The 12630-nt window shown below is 35.9% G+C and overlaps 1 protein-coding gene across 2 annotated transcripts in view; it reads right to left on the minus strand.

Annotated features, from left to right (window-relative positions):
• PGR (progesterone receptor) overlaps nucleotides 1-12630 on the minus strand; it is a 90822-nt gene that overhangs the window by 14259 nt on the left and 63933 nt on the right. The window contains exon 4 of one of the 2 annotated variants that reach the window (XM_004052010.5): nucleotides 9252-9557. The exons of the other annotated variant lie outside the window; for it this stretch is intronic. Within the exon in view, the coding sequence (XP_004052058.1) occupies nucleotides 9252-9557 (306 nt within the window). The remainder of the gene's footprint in view (nucleotides 1-9251; nucleotides 9558-12630) is intronic. 2 annotated transcript variants of the gene reach the window in all.

Genomic DNA, 12630 nt, shown 5'->3' on the forward strand with positions numbered 1-12630 from the left:
AAGTTATTTGTATCTGAGTATAACTGAAATGATGAAAATGGAGAATTTTTAAAATTAAAGGTATGGAGACAATGTTTTGCTGAGAACATCAACCACTTTCTATAAAGCTGTTTTAAAAACATCTATTTTCTCTAAAAATCCACTGATGTTCTTACAAATAATCTGTTTCAAAAGTAAAACCAAAGCAAAACTTAATTCATTAGCTATCAAGAGCAAAAGAAAGTTATTTCCTGACAATGTTAATCATGTCAAGGTAGGTAGCAAAAAAGAAGGCTCTTCTCTTCATACACTTCAGATCGTCCCATCTTCATGTGAATAGTAGAAAAATTGCTACTCTCTTCTTAGAACTCCTTAGCCTCAATAAGACCAAAAATTCAAATGCATATTCATAATTAGAGATGCCATAGTGAGCATTTACCTTTTACTGAGAAGGGATGCTCTTCAGTGTCTAACCTTTTCTCCTTCCCACCTTTCCTCCCTCCCCTTCTCCCTCCTTTCTTCCCTCCCCTTCTCCCTCCTTTCTTCCCTCACTCCCTTCCCCCCTCCCTCCTTTCTTTCTTCCCTCTCTCCCTTTCTTCCCTTCCTCTTTTTCCTCCTCCTCCCTCGCTGCTCCCTAATACCTTCCTGCTTTCCTTCTTTCCTTCCCTCCTTCCTTCCTCCCCTCCTTCCTTTCTCTGTGTGGGCAGAGTTCCCCATTGGTTGTAGTTTTTGCGAGAGCAAATGCCTTACCTTCCTACTTTCCCACGGAGAAAGCTGGGTAAACCTTCTCCTTCTTTGGGCTTGGGGCATAGGTTTGGCCCATGGAACATATACTAACAGGAATTTGAATCAGAAAATACTAAAGCAAAGAGAAAGATATGACTATTTATTCTTGATGTTGGTGGTGTCCAGATAATGAGAACCAATGGCAGGATTTGTGATGCTTGCTTTTTAGCCCTTCAGATGTGCCTTGGCTTCTGCCCATATTCTAAGCTTGTCCTCTAGCTTCTATTCAGTGAACCCCTGGTGTCCTCTCAGTAAATTATTTTTTTTTCTTTTTCTTTTGTTTTTAAAAGTCAGAGTTTTTTGTTGTTGCTTGTGTGTTTTATAATTAACATAGTTTATTTTTAATACTGGCATCCAAGAATCCTGGTTTACTCAGGTGCAGAAAGACTCTCTAAATAAGCAGCCAAAAAATTTTTGGTATGCAAGTTTTATCATTTTTTAATTTGCATATGACTTGAACGTGTCTTCAAGTATAGGTCTACATAATAACTTTTTAAGAAAATTATAAAGCTCAATACAATAAATCTAATACATAAATGCTGCTTGTAAGTCAAATATTTAAGAGATTACAAAAATGGGTAATTTTGTGATAAAATTTAGAATCATTTGACAAGAGATCAATGAATTGTCTTAATTTTTGAAAAGGAAGCCTTTCTAAAGGGAGGCACATATAAACCTCCCTATTGCTGATCTGTCTCAACAAATTGGAAGGCATTCAGGACAGAAGACCCAAGTTCCAGTCCTGGCTCTACCACTTACTAACAGCCACTTTGGAAACATCACTTATTATCATTGAATCTAAATTTCTTCATAAGTAAAAATCACAACTGACAATGATAACTAACTCAGTGAGTTGCTATGAGACAAATGGGATAATTATGCACACTGTAGAACACTATGGAGATATTTATTATTGGTCTATCAATGCAACAGAATTGCTCATTGGAGTAATATTAGTATGAAATCCACCAGTCAGTTTAATGGGAAGTCTCTAATACTAAAACACAATGGCATAAAAAAAAGTGTTAGGAGGCATTTTATATATTATAGAACATATAAGATAGAACTGAAGTATAAAAAATAATGGTGAAAAAATTTTAAATATAAATTATGTGTTTGTTCTGGAATATATATTTTCCAGAATATATATTTTATGTATGTTGTTACATATAACAAATTATATATTTCATATAATACAAAAAAATGGGCTGGGCGCAGTGGCTCACGCCTGTAATCCCAGCACTTTGGGAGGCCGAGGTGGGTGGATCACAAGGTCAAGAGATTGAGACCATCCTGGCCAGCATGGTAAAACCCTGTCTCTACTAAAAATACAAAAATTAGCTAGGTGTGGTGGTGTATGCCTGTAGTCTCAGCTACTTGGGAGGATGAGGCAGGAGAATGGTTTGAACCCAGGAGGCTGAGGTTGCAGTGAGCCAAGATCGTGCCACTGCACTCCAGCCTGGTGACACAGCGAGACTCCATCTCAAAAAAAAAAAAAAAAAAAAAAAAGGCTCATAGAAAGTTAGTTTTCATTAATGAGATGTATTAAAACATTAACCAAGTGTTCACAATAATCTCCACAAATACATTTATTATTCTCTATATCTTTCTTGGTGAACTTTATAACTTTCTAAAAAAAGTATTTTATAATATTTAAATATTTGACTTAACTATGCTGTAATTTTTCACTTCAGGCATTTGTTTTATGTTAACCTTTGAGTAGTTTTAAACATTTAAACATTTTACAAAATTATATAAGAATTAAATTGTTCTTTATCCAAAAACAGATCCTGTCTACATTTACATGTTTACATTCACTTTATCCTACTCTTAGTTTTTGTTTTTGTCTTTTTGCTTTTTTTTTGTTTTTGCATTCTGGGACTAGAAATCCAGGCTTACTTTTATTTTATGACAACATTAAAGGAAAATCTTATTACAATAACTTTAAATTTATAAAATTACCAATATTTATAGCAGAAACTATATTTCTGTTTGACAGAATGGAATAGAACTCAGAAAATAACCTTTATTTACTCCACCTTTTACAGTGCTTATCTGTGATAAATGTACAATGTTAAATTGACTTGAACATGCCTAGTATAGAAATGCTATTTTTTTCCTTATTAACTGTAATATCATTCATTACTTTATGCTGAAACAAAGATGGGAACACGGAGATCAAATTCCCAATGATGATAATGATCAGGTAAACTTAGTACATTTGAGATGACCAAAATGAAAAACCTTCACATAGAGAAGTGATGGATTATCACTAATTGTGTTTAACAAATGTTAAAAAAAAAAAACCACTCTTTTCCTTTTAAGTGACTTGACCTGATAATTTCTGACAAAATCCCTGTTACAGCTGTCCAATTTTAGCTTAAAGAATTAACAGAAAGTATATAGTGAAGAGATGGCCTGGGGCTGGGTGTGGTGGCTCATGCCCGTAGTCCCAGTGCTTTGGGAGGTGAGGCAGGAGAGTCACTTGAGGCCAGGAATTTGAGACCAGCCAAGACCCAGTCTCTACAAACCAATTTAAAAAGCTTGTCCAGGTGTGGTGGTGCACACCTGTAGTGCTGGGGAGGCTGAAGTTACTGGGGAGGCTGAAGCAGGACGATGGCTTGAGCCCAGGAGTTCTAAGCTGCCGTGAGCTACAATCATGCCACTGCACTCCAGCCTGGGTGACAGAGTGAGAGCCTATCTCAAGAAAAAAAAAAAAAAAAAGATGGCCTGTATGACAGTACTACTAAGTTCCCCAATCCTACTCCCAGAGTTTTGATAAAATATGTAGGTTTTGGTTCTGTAAAAAATGTCATGTAATTGAAACAGATAATCTACAACAATGGCAGAGCATTAAATATCTCACCACCTTCTGACACAAAGCAACAACTTTCATACCCAAGTATCAATGTTGAGAAGCACAAAGAAGCTTCAATATGATTAAGTATAATCACCAACGTATGTTTGATGATTTATGATGAATAAGAAGTTTATGTCTAATAATCTAAGGTAGTATAGTTCTTTGCATATCAATTCTGTAATTTAAATTTCTATAAATATTCTTTAAGCATCTATTTGGGAGGAAGCATTATACTTGCAATTAGGATCAAGGTTAGAAAGATGCTGTTTCTGCCTTTAACACTATAGGCTTGTGAGACAGATAGAAAAGTAGAACACAATTGTAACTCAGAATCACAGTGTTATGGTTGACAAGCACAAAGGAGACAAGGGAGAGTACAGGGTTTCCTCACCCAGTCTAGGAAGGCTCAGAGAAATCTTCCCAGAGCAAGTGACAAGTAATGCGAATCCTGAAAGATAGTTACAGGTCAGTCAAAGGAAGATGTGGGAAAAGAGATGGGCTGCCAGGTAGGAAAAATAACATGGGCAAGAGAAGAAGGCTAGAATTTGAGCAAACAGCATTTAGGGAACTAGATCTTAGAGTCGTGTGAAGAGGAATGATGAGAGATTAACACTGCAAATTCAGGAGCCAGATCACAGAAAGACCTTGGATATTGAGGCCATGGAGTTTGGATGCTATTTGGAAAAAGAAATGGAAAATATGATTGATTATAATTGTTTTAGAAAAATGATTCTGGGGGTAGAATAGATGATCATTTGGGCACCACGTGAAATTGATGGTAATAGAATCAGTCAGGAGGCTGCAACATGAATCCAAGTAAAAAAAGACCAGCATCAAACTAAGTGAGGGAAGTAGCAACAGAAGTAGCATGTATAATGAATCATATATTTAATAAGTGGAGTTGATAGAATTTGACAATTTATTGGATAAGGGGTGAAGGAGAAACTGAGCCAAGGATGATACCAAAAATTCTGGCTGAGGTGCCATTTCAAGATACTGGAAAAGGCCTTAGGTTTAGGGGGTCATGCTGACTTAGAAGTCATCTGGGTGGAGCTGTGTAGTAAGCAGTTGAAAGTTCAGTAGTTTTGTAGAGGGTCTGGCTAATATTATGTATTTAGGAGTCATCGAAATATCGTATAGTTGAAGACAAGACTATGAATGAGCTTATGCAGACTGTGTAGAGTGAGAAATGACTGGAAAAGATAGAACCCAGAACACAAACAAATTTATAGTGTGGGTGGAAGAACAAATCCACACAGGAGTCGGGAAATGTACATAGGGAGAGAAACATATCTACCTGGAAGGGAAGTGACAAATACCTAAGCAAGAGTTTTAGCAAGAAATAGTTACTTTGCCAATAGTCCCAGAGGTAGGTGAAACACATTAAGGGCTGGAAATATTCTGATTTGACAAGTAAAAATTTTTGTTGCCACTGGCAATCATAATTTCAGTGGAATAGGGTGTGAGAAAAACCATGTTTTAGTCTTTATCAACACATTTATTAAGGCCTTTACTCTCAGTATGCTACTCTCATTTCTCTCTCATCATTTTTTTCTGGAGAGCAATAATTTAATTTAGTCTTCTGATTCGGGAAGGAAGAGAAAAAATCCTCTGTCAAGATGCAATGACTCACTGACTCAAAAGTTGTTTTGGCACGCTTCAAAAGCAGAAAAATGAGGCAAAATACTGTTCTAATATTCTGATACTAATAATTGCAAGTAGTCTGGTGAAATGACACAAAGAATAAAGTATGTCCTAAAAAATGCAAGGTTTAAAAATTCAAAGCATTGACCTAAATGGAGTTTTCACTAAGTTAACTGAAATATCAAGACAAAATTTATGCAACGGAAGTGTTTCCCTCATACCCCCTCTGTCACATCAATTTCACTGCAACGTATTGATGTACAGGATGAGGACAATTTAAAGGTGACACCGAATTGTGAATTAGTACTTTTAATTTAAACTCTAACATCTACAGTAATTTTTAAGACCCTCCTTGATCAGCCTATAACTTACACCTCTAAGTTTACTTTCCATTATTCAGTTCAAAATAAATTTCTTTTCAATGGTTTCTTACCATTTGGGTGATTAAATCTCCCGAAGGCCAGTACTTACTGTAGCAGTGTCCGAGGGACTGTATGTACAAATGTGTTTTCTCAATCCATAGCTACTAAAAGCTTTAATTACTACCCTATGGGGACACTATAAAATTTTTGATGTTACTAAGGGACCCCCCACACTTGAAAAGGTTGAGAACCATTAATATGCTGGTTTAATGCATTATTCAGCAAACCTATCTCATGCTTTTCTTATTTCAGCCATACTGTTCCTTCTATCTAGAATGCTTTCTCTTATCATGATTGATCAAAGTCTTGTTTCTCCTGTAAGATGCAGTTTAACTGACATTTTTGTCTCTGAAGGCTTCTTTAGTCCTTGAAGCCAAAAATGTTCTTCTGTCCCCACTTTCATTATATCTGTATCTTATATCACTTTCACATAACACTATAGTTGTTTGGGTATCTTCTCTCTGCTACTGGATTGAGAGTTCCTTAATAGAGGGAATATGTCTTGTTCATTAAAAAAATTCAAATATCGTGTTGCTCTACATTTCAAATAAGAAAATATTGCCCACTAAGGCTACAGATAAAAGCCCATGTAAAATCACTCATTTGCAATGTATTCTAAGAGATGGTTTATAAACGTGCTGACATAAGGCTAGAGCATCTTGCAAGTCTCTATTAAAGTAAAAGGGGTGGGACGCGGTGAGTCATGTTTGTAATTCCAGCACTTTGGGAGGCTGAGGCAGGCAGATCACTTGAGTCCAGGAGTTCAAGACCAGCCTGGGTAAAACAGTTAAACCCAATTTCAACTAAAAATAAAAAAAAATTTAGCCAAGCAAGGTGGCGCATGCCTGTAGTCCCAGCTACCAGCTCATCACGAGGCTGAGGTGGTAGGATAACTTGAGCCCAAGAGGTCCAGGCTGCAATGAGCCAAGATCATGCCACTGTGGTCCAGCCTGGGCAATAGAGTGAGACCCTGTCTCAAAAAAAAAAAAAAAGAAAAGAAACAAAAGGATATATCTGAAATATTTTTGAAGAAATATAAACTACCATTATTATAACAGATCCAAGATAATGGAAGAGTATAGACAAAGAAGAAATGAGAAAGCCCTACCACGCAATAAGAATTCTTAGGGCACCTGCAAATACATGCCTAGGTGTCTTCATAAACGCTGTCACCTTTGTTATGATGGTCATTCTGCATCAGATCTTAATGTGACTTTCCAAATACAGTTTCCTATTGTGAAAGGATGATCTGATCTGTTAACATATTCTCCTAGTATTATGTATATTTATATTGTGTGTGTGTGTGTGTGTGTGTGTGTGTCTCACTGTAAATAAGCAAGTTAGTTGACATTCTGGCTAATTAGTGAGGATCACTTAACAAAAGTCTGTCTTCCACAGACTTATTAGTTTTATTACACATGAGTGAATGAACGAAATAAATTTCTTTTACATGCAAAACTGATGACCAGATGCTAGCATGTGCTGTACCAAAATGCATTCACACCATGAGCCCAGCCTTGTGGCTTTTCTTTCTAAACCACTGTATAATTATTAGATATTGAACACAGCAGGTACATAATAGACATTTATTGAGTGAATAAGTGAATAAAAACTGTAAGCTTATTTCAAGTCAATTGAAATCAGTTTTAAGTAGCTAATAATACTAAAGTACTTTCTATACATGTGTCCATCCAAGTCCTTTCTCAGAGGTCAAATAGTCACTCTAGCTCACTGACCATTTTCATAATTCATTCAATAGTGCTATTCCCAAAATGCAGACCATGAAAATATGGCTTTAAAAGTCCACAGGTCACAAGAGACTTTGATAATCTCAATGTTTCCCTGTTTGCAATTAATGGAAACAGTATGGGTAATACTAGTGTTGCCATTATTCCGATTTACTACACAAAAATTACATTTTGCAGCATTAAAAAAGTTGCCACCAAATTCAATGTAAGAGTTTTCTCTCATTCCTTTTTGTGGTTGTGTGGGGGTCAAAAAGTCCTGATAGATAACGCTTTCCGGTTAAAAAGGTCACTTAGCTTTTATCCAAAGTGAATAAGTCATCTTTTCAAGTATAACTGGTTATTTTCTAATGTTACCAGCTGATGCTAGAATCTTTTTAAATAGTAAAGAACCTCCAAAATTGCAAACAAAAGGAATATAAACTATATCAACAAAAACCAAAGAAATCATATTTTCCAAATAATAGAACAATGGAGAAAAATTAAACACATGTTTAAACACTCATTTTTAAACAGAAAAAGTTCATCAATGCTATTGGGTTATTTTTATTTATTAAAGCTCTGTCAAGTTTGATAACCACTATGTGATAAATCTTAAAACATTTAGAATGTTCAAAAAATTATTGTCTGTTTAAGGCCTTTTGGTGAGACTGAAGCCAATAAGAATCTGGACATTTTGATCTTTCTATAAAATTACTTCATCTCCACTAGAATACTGAATTCTATTAACTTTTCTTAATATGTATTTTTTGAAAGATTCAACAAACAGGTATCTATTTTTCTTTCTGTTTCATGTAATTGAATTTTCAGTAACAATTCATCTATTGTATTTCAAACCTTTTAGGTAGAATAATAACTGAGAATTATATTAAGGAGAATTGGGAAGAAATTCTTTTTCTAAAAGTGCCATTGAATTTACTTGGGGACTAAAAGGACATAATATGTTTAATTCTTGATCAGGTATTAGAAAAATAATTTGTCTATAGCAGTATAAGGGTATTACTGATGTGAAGAGAATGTAGTTTTTTAAAAAGTTCTATTTCTAATTATAGGAGTAATGCCTTCACAAACAATTGCTATACATGTATTCTCCTGGCTCTGCAGTCTAAGATTTAACCAAATGAGAATTTCATCCTTGTTATTCTTTCAAGTACTTGGCTCCTACAGAGCTGTGGTGAGGGAGCAAAAATAGCTGATAAGTAAAGTGACTGAAATTCTTCTGTGATGATATAATCCAAGTTCTCTCTGTTGCTGGGCGATATACTCTCTTTGGGTATAAATTAGAGGAATAGTGACTAGAGATTCTTTTCTCTGTGTGCTATTATTTTTTAAAGTAATTTATGTTAGGGAATTTTGTTTTCTTGATTTACTTTTGACACATTACTGTACTCTGAATACTACTTTGATTTGTTATATGACTTTATACATTCAGTTTTATTTTCAACCAAATGAGGTTGGTTGAATTAAGGGTTAGAATAAATAGGGCATTTATAAAAAATGGTCCATTTATCATTTCTGAGCTACTCTAATATCTGTGGTTGAACACATAAACCTAAGCTATTTCTTATTAGCATAAGTTTAATGTATGCAATTTCTGACTCATCAGTAAGACCCGGTGTGTTCTCTAATTTTTTATATTTCTGTAACACATATTAGGGTCCTAGACAAATATTTTGAACTGCTCAAACACATACTATCACATACTGTTTTATATTGTAGTTAATTTACTGCATAGAGTGTTTTATTTAACAATGTACTAATACAACAAACATAGTATATTTTTTATTACATGCTGTATATAAAAATTATTATTACCTGGCAATGATTTAGACCACTTGACTACTGAAAGAAGTTGCCTCTCGCCTAGTTGATTAAGACTTGTCAGCAAAGAACTGGAGGTGTCAGGTTTTGTGTTGTCATGTCCTGCATAGATCACATCTGGTTCAATGCTCATTAACAGGTTGATCAGTGGTGGAATCAACTGTATGTCTTGACCTGGTGAAAAAGTGAATCTCTGGCTTAGGGCTTGGCTTTCATTTGGAATGCCCACTGGCTGTGGGAGAGCAACAGCATCCAGTGCTCTCACAACTCTGACTTTATTGAACTTTTTAAATTTTCGACCTACAGAGAAGAAAAAAAAGAAATTCATGTAAATATATATAAACTCCATATCCCAGTATAGTACTATTTTTCCTAAGTCTTAGAATCATAGCATTATGCATTTTAGCATCAATCGAATAAAATGAAATAGAATAAAAGAGTTAGATATTAAAATTACAAAAAATAAAACATGTAACTCTTGATTAAAAAAAATTTAGGCCTCAGACTTGGATTAAATAATTAGTTACATCAACAATCACTGGGTGGGTGAGGTGTGGGTAATTATACCAGTATTCTGCAGGGGTCATGGAGCTTTTTAGGAGAAGATATGAATAAAAAGACAAAGAGTTTTAGTAGCGACTACGCTCAGTATTGGTCCATATTCTGATAGAACAGCCTTCCAAAAGCTAATGCTACAGACTACATTAATTGAAACTTAGTCTATAGTGGTTGTTAAATCTTCTTTGAGGTTTTGTTCTTTTAAGAATATGTTAAAAGCATTTGTTTGCCAGCCCCACAAAATCTTTTTATACAATTTCAGTAGGTTCATTGATCCCTTAAAAATCAATCCAGCTCTACTTTTATGAGATCTAAGACTCAAAATTAATAATCCTTTTTCTAAATTAAGGAAAGAGAAAGTTTATACCCGTGCTGGTCAGATCACATTTGTATTTCTGGATGATTTCTGGAGTTTCTACTTTGATGAATTCTGATATGTTAGGGGAAAAAGATGGATGGTGAGATGAGTAGAATCTGCTTTATGAGAAATGATTGAAGGAGAAAAGGATGCTTATTTGGGCTGCTGGTAGTTCACAGATGCCTTGAGGAGAATTAGAGAAAGTTCTGGTGATGTGATATCAGGCTGGATTCAGCCCCACCTGCTTTGTGCCAGGCAAGGGCTACTTATCAGTATGAAGTAGCTGTTTAGCCAAGGGAAGGCTGATACCTGCAATTATCTAAGCAGAGGTTGCAATCTGCTGGCTGTAGTATCTGATCATGCCCATAGATACATTTTGTTTGGCTCAGACAATGCTGACCAGAATTATGAGACCATCCGTGAATTACTTAGGTGGCAACAATCTGTTAAAGTTTAGTTGCAATGGTTGCTTTTGGATGGGGCATGTGTATTCCAGTTTTTCCAGTTCCCTCCACAAACTGGTGGTACGCCAATGGTCTCTTTTCTTAAGTCTTGTCACTCTAGCTACTTATTTACCTGGTCTCTGTAAACATTTGTCTCTGAGATTTCTGAACTCAGGGTATTGTCATAAAGAAAAAGGATTATACTTGTTCTATAAAGCCCCAAGGAATGGCCAGGCATGGTGGCTCATGCCTGTAGTTCCAGCACTTTGAGAGGCCGAGGTGGGCAGATTACCTGAGGTCAGAAGTTCGAGACCAGCCTGGCCAACATGGTGAAACCCCATCTCTACTAAAAATACAAAAATTAGCTGGGTGTGGTGGTGGGCACCTGTAATCCCAGTTACTCCAGAGGCTGAGGCAGGAAAATCACTTGAACCCAGGAGGCAGACGTTGCAGTGAGTCAAGATCATGCAATGGCACTCCAGCCCAGGTGACAAGGGAGAAACTCCACCTCAAAAAAAAAAAAAAAAAAAAGCCCCAACGAGTTGAGCTAAAACTTGTAGGAGATGGGAAAACAAAACAATTGCCATGGTTAAAAAACAAAGGGGATTCAAAATTATTTGCAGAGATCAAATGAGCTTTCTGGGGGAAGGAATGAGTCACAAAGGGAAGGGAAGGAACAGTTATGGAGTATATAGCATATGCCAGGAATTGTGTGTGTGTGTGTGTTTGTGTCTAAGGGAAGATAATGTTAAGAAGAGGGCTAAAGTTTCCCTGTCCATGACTATAATCTTCAACAAAGGCACCACCTGTTTGTCACCTTTATTTATTTTTTCCAGTGTCTTTTGGCAATACATGTCTGCTAAATGAATGAAAGAATACATTATTGTCTTTTCCATCTCCCACTCTGAATATCTTGTCTTTATTATCTGCTGCTGTATGGTTTGCACTACATAATATTGTTTCAGTCAATGACAGACCACATATACAACAGTGTTTTCATAAGATAGTATTTTTTACTGTACTGTCTCTATCTTTAGATATGTTTAGGTACACAAATACTTACCATTGCATTACAGTTGCCTACAAAATTCAACAGAGTAACATGCTGTATCGGTCTGTAGCCCAGGAGCAATGGGCTACACCAAACAGCCTAGGTGTGTAGTAGGCTATACCATCTAAGTCTGCGTAAATGCATTCTATGATGTTCAATGATGAAATTGACTACTTCATGACACATTTCTCAAAATGTATCCCTACTCTTAAATGACGCATGACTGTTTTTGTTTCCTTCAGAGAACATAGCTTCCTCCACCAGGCTTGCTGCCCTGTAAGGATAGGGGCTAGGTCCATTTCATTCACTAACGTAGATCTGAAGCTTTATAAACTGCTAACTACACAGTGGACTCCTGATAGATGTTTGCTAAGTTATTAAAGTAGTTGTTTTGACCTAACATAGCTTAAAAAAGAATATCAGAAGAGAGTACTAAAAAGGGAATGTGAACAGCAATGTGATTTTTAAAAACCACTTTGTTGTTTTTTTATATAGGATATTTGTTCAAAGAAGTTATTTCTAACCTTTATGCATAAGAACCATTACTAAGTAATGCAAGTAACAAATAAATCTGTAGAACTTCATATAATTGTACTCTTAGCATTTGTTGATTGAGAAAATAGACAATGGCAAAAAGTACTCTGAATTCAGTGACTAGACAATGGCAAAAAGTACTCTGAATTCAGTGACAGTTTAGAATGACTTTGTATTATATTTTTGCACCTCTGAAAAATAACGACACCTGGTATTTTGGGTAATCTAAGCAGAGAATAGGCATGTGGGGTCAGTGGTCCCCCACTCCCCTGCCCGCTGCATTGACATCAGGAGATGACAGGCATGGGAGCTTTGTTTGCTGGAAGGAGGGAAGATTTGGGCTGAGACGCTGTGGGTGAGCAAGGGGGGATAAGAAAGCGGATGGACATGGTGGCTGAATAGTTGTCTCTCATTCAAGCTGACGGATGA

Source organism: Gorilla gorilla, chromosome 9 (assembly GCF_029281585.2).
Source record: "Gorilla gorilla gorilla isolate KB3781 chromosome 9, NHGRI_mGorGor1-v2.1_pri, whole genome shotgun sequence".
Lineage (NCBI taxonomy): Eukaryota > Metazoa > Chordata > Mammalia > Primates > Hominidae > Gorilla > Gorilla gorilla.